A 14,074-nucleotide genomic window follows, 5' to 3' on the forward strand; every position below is an offset into this window, starting at 1 on the left:
TTAACGACACCGTCCAATCGTTCTCCTTTTTCGGGGGCGAGTATTCAGATTCAGGTTTCCCTCATCTTCAAAATTCAAATATCAGTCCTTAATCCGTAAATAACTCCCGATCCATGTCCATTTTGCTAACATCCCATAAAACCTTTTTGTATTTTATATAAAAGCCTCCTTTTTCTCCTCTCTCTCAAAATCAAAACCCTTCGCCATCCCCTCTCCTCTCCTGTAGATATATAAGTTCTCCTCTCTATACACTTTTGCTGTGTGTATCTATATACACATATTCCTCTCTATCTGCTAGGGTTTTCATTTGAATTCATCGAGGATGTCGTTGAGGCCGAACGCGAGAACCGAGGTTCGTCGGAACCGGTATAAAGTAGCGGTGGACGCGGAAGAAGGTCGGCGGAGGAGAGAGGATAACATGGTTGAGATTCGTAAGAATAAGAGAGAGGAGAACTTGCAGAAGAAACGCCGCGAAGGCCTTCAGCCTAATCAACAATTTACTCTTCCTGCTCACACCACCGTCGAAAAGAAGGTCAATAGTAAATATCTCTTCCGTTTTCTTACTGCAGTGATTGTTAGTTAAGCTGTAAATTTAGATCGGATTAAGTTCCTCGCTTTATACCTTTTGTATTTTTCTAATTTAGGTGCTTGTCGGTTGAATAATGTTTTTCGTTAGGGTTAGAGTTTGAAGCTAGAAAAATGTTAAGGTAGATTGTGAGATTTAGAGCCCGTTTGGACATAAGAAATTTTTTCCTTTTTATCAAAAAATTTTCACTTTTTTCCAAAATCAGCGTTTGTTCATAAAATTTTCAATTTTCACTTGAAGATTCATTTTGTAATTTTTTGAAATTTTGAAAAAATCCAAAAATCTGTTTTTCAAAATTTTCGTTCAGATTACTCACAAAACTTCAAAAACAACCCAAACACAACTGTCCAAACACAACTCTAATTTTCAAATACCATTTTCACTTGAAATTTTTTTTCACTTTTTTTTTGGAATTTTAAAATTCTTATGTCCAAACGCCCACTTAGTATTTTCAAGTTAATAGTACTCTTCGAGATTATGAATTGAATTTGGACTAGTATTTTCATCAATTCTGAAGCTATATTGTTTTTCCTTTTTAGTGTTTTTAAAATTATTTTATACATATTTAATTGATTTATTACAACAACAACAACAATAACAACAAACTCAGTGAGAATCCCACAAGTGGGGTCTGGGCAGTATAGGATGTACGCATACCTTACCCCTATCTTCGTGAAGGTAGAACAGTTATTTCCGATTGATCTTCGACACAATAAAATATGAGAAAGAAGCAATAGCAGCAAGCATTATCAACAACACAATGTTAGATAAACCGAAGCGATAGATAAACCGAAGCGAAAGAGACAATAAAGTGAATAAGAGTAAGAAACAGAACAACATATAGTAATAACTAGGCCTAAATGAATGCTAGAGCAATACAAATATTACCGATATGGATAAGAAAAACGCTTAGTAACCTACTAATCCTCTATGCTAATCCTCGATCTCGACACTCTTCTATTAAGGGTTATGTCCTCGGTTAGCTGTAGTTTTGCCATGCCCTGCCTAATCACCTCCTCCCACAACTTCTTTGGCCTACTTCACATGCCCAAATCATCTTAACCTCACTTCTCGCATCTTGTCCTCCAGGGTGGCCACTCTCACATTGTTCCTAATATCTTCATTCCTAATCTTATCTCTCCTGGTATGCCCACACATCCATCTCAACATTCTCATTTCTGCCACTTTCATTTTCTAGATGTGGAATTTCTTGACAGGCTAACACTGTGCCTCATACAACATAGTCGGTCTAACCACCACTCTATAGAACTTACCTTTAAGTCTCAAAGGTACATTCTTGTCACATAACATACTGGATGCTAATCTCCATTTCATCCACCCCGCTCCAATACGATGTGTAACACAGTGTTGTGAAGAGCGTGAAGCGAGAAAAAGCGACAAGCCCCTTTTCGCTTAAAGTGTGAAGCGAGAAGCGAAACGCTCACTTTTTTGAAGTGAAGCGGAATTTTAAAAAGACAACAACAACCCAGTAGAATCTCACTAATGGGGTCTGGGGAGGGTAGTGTGTACGCAGACCTTACCCCTACCTCGAAGGAGTAGAGAGGCTATTTCCGAAAGACTCTCGACTCAAGAAAATAAAAAGACAAATGGAGACAATATTAGTATTACCACAGAAATCATAGGAAAAATAGGAACAACATGAAACCCAGAAGAAAGATGCCAAGCAAAAGCGATAGCTAATAAATAGGTCCTGCACTGAAAAGTGAAATAGTAAGACACCACATTGCCACTAGTTATCTTTAACACAAACCCTAACAGACTGGTCTCATAATGGTACGAAGTAAGGAAATATTCAATTACCTCCTAACCTACAACCCTAATACTCGACCTCCACATCTTCCTATCAAGTGTCATGTCCTCGGAAATCTGAAGCCTCGCCATATCCCGCCTAATCACCTCTTACCAATACTTCTTAGGCCGCCCTCTACCTCTTTTCGTGCCCTCCATTACCAGCCGCTCACATCTCCTTACCGGAGCATCTGGGCTTCTCCTCTGAACATGCCCGAACCATCTGAGCCTCACTTCCCGCATCTTGTCATGAATGGGAGCCACGTGCACCTTCTCCCGAATATCATCATTCCTAATCTTATCCATCCTAGTGTGCCCGCACATCTACCTCAACATCCTCATTTCTGCTACTCTCATCCTCTGGATATGTGAGTTCTTAACAGGCCAACACTCAGCCCCATACATCATGGTCGGTCTAACCACCGCTTTATAGAATTTACCTTTGAGTATCGGTGACACTCTTTTATCACACAGGACTCCAGATGCTAACCTCCACTTCATCCATCCTACCCCAATACGGTGAGTGACATCCTCGTCGATCTCCCCTCCCCCCTGGATAACCGACCCAAGGTACTTAAAGTTGCCTCTACTTGGGATGACCTATGATTCAAGCCTCACATCCATGTCCACTTCCCCCGGCTCAATGCTTAACTTACACTCCAGGTATTCTGTCTTCGTCCTGCTCAGCTTGAAACCCTTAGACTCAAGAGCCTGTCTCCAAACCTCCAGCCTCTCGTTAACACCGGCTCGCGACTCATCAATCAGAACTATGTCATCGGCGAATAGCATGCACCATGGCACCTTCCTTTGAATATGGTGTGTTAACGCGTCCATCACCAGGGCGAACAAGAACGGACTGAGCGCAGAACCTTGGTGTAACCCCATTACAACCGGAAAATGATCGGAGTCGCCTCCTACTGTCCTAACCCGAGTCTTTGCCCTATCATACATGTCCTTAATCGCCATAATGTAAGGAACTGACACACCTTTTGCCTCGAAGCATCTCCAGAGAACTTCTCTAGGAAATTGACAGTAAGTAAGAAAAAAATTGGGCAGCATCTCGCTGTAATTTAAGAATGAAACAGTGAAAGAAGAAGAAGAATTAGAAAAGAGAAAAAGAACCGAAGGAAAAAAAAATTTGGTAGCATTTCGCTGCTATTTTGAGACTGAAACAGTGAAAGAAAAATAAAAAGGAGGAGGAGGAAGAAGAAATCACTTACCCGGGCTTGAACTTGATGAACTTGAACTTGAAAAATGCAGAAAATGGGAACCGTAGTCGCCTGATTTTCTATGCTGCTAGATGATGTTTTGATAAAAAGAGAGCTTTTTTATTTTTAATGTTGTCGCTACTGTCGCTTCTCGCGCTTCTTGCTTTTTTGGCAGAAGCTCACACTTTATATCACCTGCTACGCTTCACAACACAGAAGCGACCAACTGCCCCGCTTCGCTTCGCTTTGCGCTTTAAGTGTTGAAGTGGGCACTTTTCACAACACTGGTGTGATATCATCATCAATCTCTCCGTTATCTTGGATTATTGACCCCAAGGTACTTAAAACTAGCTCTCTTGGGGATGACTCGTGGACGTGAGGCTTGACTCACTAGCCATATTATTGAATATTGGAAAGCAATGGGCCATATGGAGCTAATCAGATATCGAGGATTCCTATGGTTGAAACAGTAGTCGTTGTGCTGTAGTGATGGGTCAAGTGTTGGATAGATGTGGCTTTTCTTTCATGCCAGATGGGAGACTTTCTCTACATGAAGAAGTTTCTTGTGTTATTTTTGAGAATCATATAAGAATTATTGGTCAGTCTGAAATGGTTTTGTTTACTGTGTTGACTTATTCAAAGTGTTCTTTGAGCTTCTTTTCTGCGTTAGGGCAGTCTTGTGTCCTTCAAATATAGAAATGGATAGCGGATATTGATTAACGTTTGTGTTTGCAGCTAGAGAACTTACCAGCAATGGTTGCGGGTGTGTGGACGGAAGATGGAAATCTACAGCTTGAGGCTACTACTCAGTTTCGGAAGCTGCTCTCGATAGGTAATCATTGTTTTTGTGGGTTTGTGTTATTGTTTTACTCCTCTCTTGTGGTTACTTGGACTTTCAGATAATCTCTCTGATCATACTATCAACAGAAAGGAGTCCGCCAATTGAGGAAGTAATTCAAGCTGGTGTTGTTCCTCGTTTTGTTCAATTTCTTGTGAGGGACGACTTTCCACAACTTCAGGTGTTTGCCACCTTGCTTTCTTATTCTTGAATTTTCCTATGGGAAGAGAAGTAGTGCGATAACACCTTAACTTTTCCCTTCAATGGTTTTAGTTTGAGGCAGCATGGGCTCTCACAAACATTGCTTCTGGGACATCTGAGCATACCAAGGTGGTGATTGAATCTGGTGCAGTCCCAATTTTTGTGAAACTTCTTGGTTCTCCTAGTGATGATGTGCGAGAGCAGGTATATACTAGTAGAGGCAAATTGAAACTTTCATAAGTTATTTATGGCCGTTTGTCTCTGTGAACTGTTATCATTAATTGAATGCTAGTGTTTGATTTATGGTATTGAGAACAATTTGGATATTCTCCTTTCCTCATTTAGGCTGTGTGGGCTCTAGGAAATGTTGCTGGTGATTCCCCAAAGTGCCGCGATCTTGTCCTTAGCTGTGGAGCTCTAGTTCCCTTGCTATCTCAGCTGAATCCAAATGCCAAGCTGTCTATGTTGAGAAATGCAACGTGGACACTTTCAAATTTCTGCAGAGGCAAACCACAGCCTGCTTTTGATCAGGTGGATCCTTAAGGCTTGATTAGCTTTTAACTCTTCTAAATTGCAAATATAAAGTGGTGATTTCTTATAAGTGCTCTTTCATTTATAAAGATTTGCTGTAACAGATAGTACAGTGTGTATGGTTCATATTAGTCACATTCTTCATTGATGCTGAGCAATAACTAATTCTATTTGCTCATCCATAGTGTTTGCTTGGTGGCTTGTTCCGTCACATCTTTCTCAAAAGCTGATAGACGATTCATGCTTTATGCATTGAGCTCAATCCTGGAAAAACTTTTTGTTTTTGCACTCAGTGAGACTTTATTAAAGATTATTAACGACCAGCACGGATGTCTAAATACAGTTGGCCTGCCAACCCAATAGATGTCTTTTTACTGGAAGCAAGTTGAACAATTTTTATTTCTGGATAGTATTTGGTTCTGAACAAACTATGAGTGCAAGCTTCTTTGTCACCTTCATAAAATAACTATGTGATTTTCTTGTTGGTATTGTTGAACAACATTGTTAAAACTATCATTTTCAACTATGTATCGTTAAGGTACTCATTCTTATATTTAGCTTTAGAATATTATGTGTCATTACTTGTGCAATTTATACACTTATACTTCTTGGGTGCGTTAATTTCAAAGTAATACTTGATATACAGAGGACAAACCTGATAATGTTGATGATTCTATGCATATCTAAACCTGTAAACTTGATTGTGCAGACAAGGCCTGCACTTCCAGCTCTTCAACAACTTATTCATTTAACCGATGAAGAAGTTTTGACTGATGGTTGCTGGGCGCTCTCATATCTCTCGGATGGTACAAATGATAAAATTCAAGCTGTTATTGATTCTGGAGTATGCCCGCGTTTAATTGAGTTATTACTGTAAGTGCTTGGTATTGTTCCAGTTTATTTTTGGTTATGAAGCGCTTAAAAATTCTCCTTTCTTTATATAGGTTATTTTTGTATTTCCTGATTCTAACTGACTGATTTAAACATGGTAGTCACCCGTCTCCATCGGTTTTGATTCCCGCGCTTCGGACAGTTGGAAATATTGTGACCGGAGATGATATGCAAACTCAGGTAATATTTAGATGGATGTTACTATTTTTCCAATTTTTATACTTGCTGATGATACAACAGCTAATTGTTCTCTGCATTTGATACAATTATCAATGAGTTAATAATGGTGGAAGGAATTGGTAATATCTTTAGGATCAGTCAAAGCTTATGGCAAGTGGGAGCTCTACGCTCTGAATTTACTTTATATCTCTTAGTTTTCACTGAATCTAGCTAAACATATTGCATGATTAGTTTATGTGATGAAGTAAAATAATTTCAAATTTGCATAGTCCTTGTCCCGACTTTGAAATGCAAAAGTTTATAAGGGAACAATTCGTTTTAATCCCTTTCTTTCGAGAACAAGAGGCAAAATTAGTCCCTAGTCGAGGTGGGAATAAGATCAAGATAAGAGCCTCATCATAGAATGAATATATGTGTATTTACACAGTCATTTATGCCTTCACTTAAACTTTGCTCTATCTAAACTACTATTGTTTTATGTTGTTAATGAAATGACCTTGGGCTTAATTCAACCCCAAAAGCTAGCTCATGCGGTGAGGATTATCCGAACCATATTAAAGAGACCACCCATCCCTTAAAGCATCAATGTGGGACTCATCGTCCCCCCTCCATGCACAGGGCTGGATATCTGGAGCGTTGGACAATTTAATATGGGGGCTCAACATCGGGAAACAACAATTGGGATGGGTCCTACTCTAATACCATGTTAACGAAATGAACCTCGAGTCTAACTTAACCTCAAAAGCTAGAAGTTAGCTCATGAGATGAGGATTGTCCAAGCCATATTAAGGTGACCACCATGCCTTATAGTACCGTTGTGGGACTTTTCATATATGTTTTATGTTGAAGGCTCATAGAGCTTTAGTCTAGTGGTAAGAGCGCAACTTGTGATGTGTTGGTTCGGCGCACATTATAAGTTCGAACCCTTTTGCAGATTAAAGGACTAATATTTAAGTGATGAAGGTAGAGAGGGGCTTACTCATTATCCATTGAGTTTCGAACCTTGCGCCGCTGCTCCTTAGGGATTTCTCAATTATTTAGAAAACTATATGTTTCATCTATAAGACATCTTAGGTTCTCTAGGCTTTTTTTATGTCCATCATTATCATTTGAATTTTCTTAGTGTAGTTGTGAAAGAATTTATATATTACTTTCTTTGTCCCAATTTATTTGATGGTGTTTTCCGGGGCACAGAGTTAAAGAAAAAAAAGACTTTTGAAACTTATGGTCTAAAATAAGCCATAGAGAAGTGTGTGGCTATGAATTAGTTTATTAAGGTAAAATAGGAAGTTTAAAGTTAAATTGTTACTAATATAGAAAGATGTCATTCTTTTTGGGACTGACTAAAAGGAAAAAGTGCCACATTAATTGGGACGGAGAAAGTAATGTATATTATTTATTTACTAATTTTAATTCTTAATTATGTTATACATGTTTTATATTTGGTTCACATTATACAATTCTTCAAAATTTAATAAAATACAAATTTAGTGAAGTTTGCCTTTATCCTCCAGGGGTGTTTTTTGGTCAATTATGTCTATCTAAATCTTTATCCAGCACTACAGAAATGTGATAAGATAATTGAGAAGATGTTTCTGAAATTTTTTCTGTGTTAACCAACCTCATGTGGAGTTATGTTGGAGGATGATTCATTCTAAAACATCTTATCCTAGTTTATTCTTTTTGCAGACCAAATATTCACCTAATAAATTGCAATATATAATGTTGGTATCTATCAGCAGTTGTCACGTGCATACTTGAGAAAATATATGTGGTTAACATTACATAATTTTTTCTTCATCTGTTGCTAAATGGTTCCCTTTTCACTGTAAATTGTTTCCATTTTTTCCACTGAATTTGTAGCTGTGCTAGTTTATGATTTTCTTCTCCTACTTTCTTTGTTCTGTTGAACATTCCCATGCATCTCTAATCTCTATTGATTCGCTTCCTACAGCTGTTGAGATATTGTTTACCTCGTTGCAAATTGGGATAAATGATAGATTTATTTTGGTGTTTCCTAAATTAGTAAAAAAAAAACTCAGTCTCTTCTTTTCTGATGATAGGCGAAATATTTCTGTATTATGTTCCTTGAACCGGGTAATAGAGAGATATAGGATTTTGGACACACCGAGATTTCTGAACTTCCCATTTTAAACTGCATTACTTGGCATTGAGACATGCATCTTGGACCACAAATTATATTTGCCACTCTTTGCTGTATTAGGGTATGTCTATGCTCAAACATAATGGTTTTGATCTGTGGGATCATATCTTCTTGTGATGGTTGGTGATTTTGTTTTGCTTTGTCTTTCTTTTTCATTTTTTTGTGTTAAACTATGGTTGTGTATCTGTGGTTTTGTTGTTTGATGCCAGATAATGAAGCTTATTTTTCTAACTAATCAAATCCATTTTTTAGTATTTCGTTTGATACCTTATTAAAAAGGGTGTCGTGCTATCTGATACCTTAAGGAAAAAAAGGTATCTTGTTGTCTGATATCTTAAGAGAAAAGGGTATCTTGTTCTTTGATACCTTAAGAAAAAAGGGTATATTGTTGTCCGATGTCAAATGCTGAAGCTTACTTTTCTTACTAATAAAATTTCTTCTCAGTGTATCATCAACCATCAGTCTTTGCCTTGTCTTTTGAACTTGTTGAATGGTAATCACAAGAAGAGTATTAAGAAGGAAGCTTGCTGGACAATTTCAAACATCACAGCTGGCAACAGGGAGCAAATTCAGGTAGTGCTGGGTGTGTAATTCTGGTTTTATGGCTAATTTTTGTTTGCTCCCCTACTGCCAACCAGCTCCCTCCCTTTTCCAAAAAAGAAAAGAAGAAAGAATTGGACTACAGAAAAATTAATCTTTCTCGTGACCCTTTTTTCTTGGCAATATTAGGATGTTTATTTATTGTTTCCACTTGTGCTTCTTGATTATGTTATTTTATCTATGCTGCAGTCTGTAATTGAGACTGGTATTATTGGTCCTCTTGTTAATTTGCTACAAAATGCGGAGTTTGATATAAAAAAGGAGGCTGCATGGGCAATCTCAAATGCCACATCTGGTGGTTCGCATGAGCAGATCAAGTAAGATTTGGATATTCTGGTTTCTGTTTACCACAAGCTGTCGGCAAACGCTGACATTTCTGCTCGATTTATGTTATCATTACCTGCAGGTACCTTGTTAGTCAAGGTTGTATCAAACCACTGTGTGATCTTCTCATTTGTCCTGACCCAAGGATTGTCACAGTTTGTCTTGAAGGGCTTGAAAATATCTTGAAGGTTGGTGAAGCTGAGAAGAATTTGGGCCGGACAGCGGATGTAAATCTTTATGCGCAGCTGATTGATGATGCAGAAGGTTTAGAAAAAATTGAGAATCTCCAAAGCCATGACAATCAAGAGATTTATGAAAAGGCAGTTAAGATTCTTGAGACATACTGGTTGGAGGAAGATGACGAGACAATGCCACCTGGTGATGCACCCCAACAGGGTTTTCAGTTTGGAGATGGCGAGGTCTCTGTGCCTTCTGGGGGATTCAGCTTCAACTAAAGGTCTGCATGTGCTTTTTTTAGTCCACATGTTTATACAAAAAGTTTGCCCAAGTGGTTTCCTGGGGCATGAATATTATTTCTGTATTTTAGCTACTTTATCAAATTTTAATTGCAGAGTCGCTTGATGATGCAGTATATGTGATGGAAAACTGGCTCCATCTGTTTCAATTTGAAAGTTGTAAAAGTTGCAAGGCTTAATTTATTGTGATGGTGGGAAGTAATGCCAGGGAGAATCAGTTCCATCTTTTTACTTGTTGCAGTTAGCTTGAATCATGAATTTGCTCTGGAGATTTTTAGTTCTATTCTTATTCATCTCCTTTCAACTTTTGTTTTTTCCTCCTCTGCTTTAGCCGGTTGTAGTTTATTATTATTTCACTATTTTATCTTCTGCTGGGAATGTTAACGTTCCCAAGAACCTCTCTGTGCACGGCTTAAAATGATGGCTAGCTATTCACTTTTTTCTTGGTGTTGCAATATTGATGTCTTGAATCTTTGGCGTTCTTGTCAGAGTGATAATAAAAGTTTGTTGTATTTGGGTATAATCTAAGCTGAAATAATAATTCTGCTCTCTTCTTCCCCATGCAAAAATACTTCTAATGCTGTGGGATGTTTATAAGATAGCCTTCAGATTTTCTGGTTGTGTGGTTTTTCTTTTACTACTACTCTCCACAGGTCGATTAAAAGTTTTCCTTCGGCAAGACAACGTGATTGTTGGATTCATTTTTCTAATACAGCACTAGTGTTAGAACCCGCGCGATGCGCGAATAATTTAACAGAATATTAATCTTATAAAGTTATGATCTAATATATTAAATTATTTTAATAAATATTAGTTATTATTTTATTATTTCATGTAGTGTACAGAAATATTAAAAGATCTATACAAAACAAAAGAATACACATTAAATAGTAATTGAATAAATTATTTGTTCCTTATTACTCATTATTAAATTAGCAAGTACTTAGTACTATATATTTACTAATATAACTTTTTATTAACTTGTCAATTATTTTTATATTTTGAAATTAATTCTCTTTTATTATAATATAGATATATATATATTTATTACTCTGTAAATATTTTTTTTAACTTATGTTATACTGTTCAAAATTCTTCAATTGTCTAAATTTATGAATAATTTTATTGAGTGTTATTTATTTATTTATTATTTATTATTTATTCATTATTTATTAATTAAGTCTATACATATCATAAAATTGTCTTTATCCCCATCTTTTCGTACATTCTTTTCTATTGTAATATTTGATTAGTTTTCTTATTTTGAAATTTACTGAAAATTTAAATAATGTAATATTTTTTACTAAATTATAATTTTAAATTCATCAAAAGTATAAAGATATAAGCCTTTTTATTATTTTTATAAAAAAACTACCAATATGTATAATTATTTTTAATTTAATTTAAATTATTAACTAATATATATATATATATATATATATATATATATATATATATATATATATATATATATATATATATATATGAGAGAGAGAGAGAGAGAGAGAGAGAGAGAGAGAGAGAGGGAGAGAGGGAGAGACTAGTATATTAGGAAAAAACTACTCCCGATTTGAATTGAAAGTTTTTTTTATTATTATTTTAAAATAATTTTAAAACTCCAAGTAAAAACTATTCCTTAATTTGAATTGGCATTTTTTAAAAAACAAATTCTATAACTCCAACTTGAAACTATTTCCCAATTTGAATGGGTAGTTTTTTTTATTTTTCTTATTGTAGCTAATTATAAGATATCTATATTTTTTAATTCAAATAGAGTAACCAATTAATTTAAAATTTAAAAATTCAAAAAGTTTTTTAGTTAGAAATGTAATTTATTTTATCTTAAAACTCCAACTTGAAACTACTCCCCAATTTGTATTGGCAATTTTATTTTATTTTTAATTTCGTTTTTTATTGTAAACTAATTTTGAAACCCAACTTGAAACTACTCCCTAAAGCATTTCATCTTTACTAACGTAATGATCTTTTGAGTTCCTCGTATTCATTAATTACTTTTGCATTGTTGTGTTAAATACATAAAATTATTATCTTTGTTGTCTCCTTTGCATTGCCTATATAAAGGGATAGTATTAGTGAACTCCATGTGAATTTATTTTGCTGGAATTTAAATAGTTACAACTAATTATATTTTCTAAATGGCCTTTAGATGAAACGGTAGTTGCGTCCTCGCTTGATGACCTTAATCCTTCCAAGAAAGATTAGCCAAACTAGGATATGTCGTATCTTGTGGTCAATTTGAAGAACAATAATGAAGTTATTAGCCGCGACATGGTTTTTATTGATCAGGATGTATATATTCTAATTTTATTTTGATTCTACTATATTCGGTTGTTCCATGATTTATTATTTTGATTCTTTTCATTGGTTCTTCCACTGTTTATTCCACGAATCTTCATCTGTCTTATTCATTATATATTTATTTCACTTGTGTGGATCGGAACTCTTATAATGAGTTTACTGTTATTTTTATCCCAACAGAAGGATTTAATGCATGCAACAACTCACAAGACATCAGAATAAGTTCCAAGAAGGTTGCACGTAATTACAGGTTTTAAGGTGACTCTTAATACTGAAAATTATTTGCCGATTATGGGGGATCACATGATATATTTCTTGATATTTACTACATTCAAGAAAATTGATGAAAAACATTGTGAAATCCCATCAATTTGTTGACATCCCAACTATTGAGACTCGAATTAGTGATGATCGATTATTTGTAAATTACTTGTGCCTTATTAAATTGTTTACATACACTTATTTGCTAATTTTTAAGTATGTTTTCCGTTGTAGATGTTATAGGATGTCCGACATTCATTGGCAGAATGGAGGTCATAGATGGTAATAGGAAGAGAGATATGACGATCATGCTACCGGAGTTAGTATATAAATACTGTTTTTTATCTGTCATTTTTAAACGTCTTATTTTTTTCATATAGATGTAAGAAAGCGAGTATTAGAGTGACACTGTTGGGTTATATTGCGGCGCATCTGAAAACATCTACCTATTCACAAGGCAACATACCATTTATCGTTGTCATCACATCAGTTACTGTCAAGAAATATATGGACGTGATGAAATATATAAGCGAGATGCATGAAATATATAAGTGCTTGTTTATATCTATCGCTTGTTGTTTGTTTTTGTTTTTTTACTAACTGTATCATATTGCGTTTGAGGTGTATTTACCCGAAAAATAGATAGAGTTGAATTTATATGTAGTTCCGAGGATATGTGGTGTAACTTAACACAAAATATAAGGATAAATAGAAATGTAAATATAGATTGCAGAGAATACGAAATAGATAAGGTTGTCAGGAACAATGAATCTTAGGATTCAACAAATAGAATCAATCTAAGAAATCTGAAAGAACGATTCTTTACTGTAGAAGAATATAGCGCTTTTATTACAATGTAAGCCTAAGAAAACTTGTTTTTACAGAAATGGTAACCAAGTCCTTTTATAGTGGAGGGATTTGGCTCTAAGCATAATAAAATAAACATTCAGTGGGAGGCCCATGATAAGTCAGTTTTTCCACAATTTCTGCCAAGATTCTCTCTAGTGGGATTGCAACGGCTTTTGTCTGCGAGCTCGATCTTGCTTAGAACCCTCGATTTTGGTTTGAGCTTGATTTCGACTCGAGCTCTTGATCTTGGTTCGAGCCCGATCCTGGCTCGAGCCCTCGAATTGATTCGAGGTCAATGTTGGTTGGTCTCTAGATTATCAGCATGATAGATCTACTCTGCATCATGGTTCGATTTCGATTCGAGCTTGATAATGATATCGAACTCGAGGTTAGTTTGTTCCACCTTCGGGATCTTACTTCGATAGATCATCGTTCGAACTCGATCGGACGTGCTAAGGCCGAAATCTATTTCGACCGTATACAGATAGTCCTCTCGTTTCTCAGAAAGAATGTGGCGAGAAACGATATAATTTTTTAACGACTCGATCGAATTATAACCTGACGTTTCTATCGGGTTCGACCATGACGCATCTGGTAGCTGTCCCGTCGGTTTAGTTTTTCAAGGCATTTAATGCATGTCAGGCGGTGGTCGGCCACCGCTGATACTGAACCGCCATCGCTTGAACCTATAAATAACCCTTTCTTTTATCTTTTACCACTTTTACATCTTCTATCTTCCAAATTTCCCAAGTTCTTCTTCGTACTCTCCAACTTACCAGTAAATCTGTGATTTCTTTCTGCAAAAGTCCCTCCTCAATTTTACCAAATCTTTGTCAT

General features: G+C 35.9%; 1 protein-coding gene across 1 annotated transcript; it reads left to right on the forward strand.

Annotated features, from left to right (window-relative positions):
• The first annotated feature begins 182 nt into the window (after window positions 1–182).
• LOC104113137 (importin subunit alpha-2-like) lies at window positions 183–10,331 on the forward strand. Its single transcript, XM_009623239.4, has 11 exons — window positions 183–532; window positions 4,339–4,435; window positions 4,531–4,622; window positions 4,715–4,846; window positions 4,988–5,173; window positions 5,883–6,046; window positions 6,166–6,244; window positions 8,853–8,981; window positions 9,198–9,325; window positions 9,415–9,789; window positions 9,905–10,331. The coding sequence occupies exons 1-10, from the start codon at window positions 323–325 to the stop codon at window positions 9,785–9,787; spliced, it is 1,590 nt and encodes a 529-aa protein (XP_009621534.1). The 5' UTR covers window positions 183–322; the 3' UTR covers window positions 9,788–9,789; window positions 9,905–10,331.
• The last annotated feature ends 3,743 nt before the right edge of the window (window positions 10,332–14,074 follow it).

This window comes from Nicotiana tomentosiformis, chromosome 12 (genome assembly GCF_000390325.3).
Source record: "Nicotiana tomentosiformis chromosome 12, ASM39032v3, whole genome shotgun sequence".
Taxonomy (NCBI): domain Eukaryota; kingdom Viridiplantae; phylum Streptophyta; class Magnoliopsida; order Solanales; family Solanaceae; genus Nicotiana; species Nicotiana tomentosiformis.

Coding starts and splice junctions, on each gene's coding strand:
- LOC104113137 (XM_009623239.4), top strand. CDS start 323: ATGTCGTTGAGGCCGAACGCGAGAACCGAGGTTCGTCGGAACCGGTAT. Junction 533..4,338: donor ACACCACCGTCGAAAAGAAG/GTCAATAGTAAA, acceptor TTGTGTTTGCAG/CTAGAGAACTTACCAGCAAT. Junction 6,047..6,165: donor CGTTTAATTGAGTTATTACT/GTAAGTGCTTGG, acceptor TAAACATGGTAG/TCACCCGTCTCCATCGGTTT.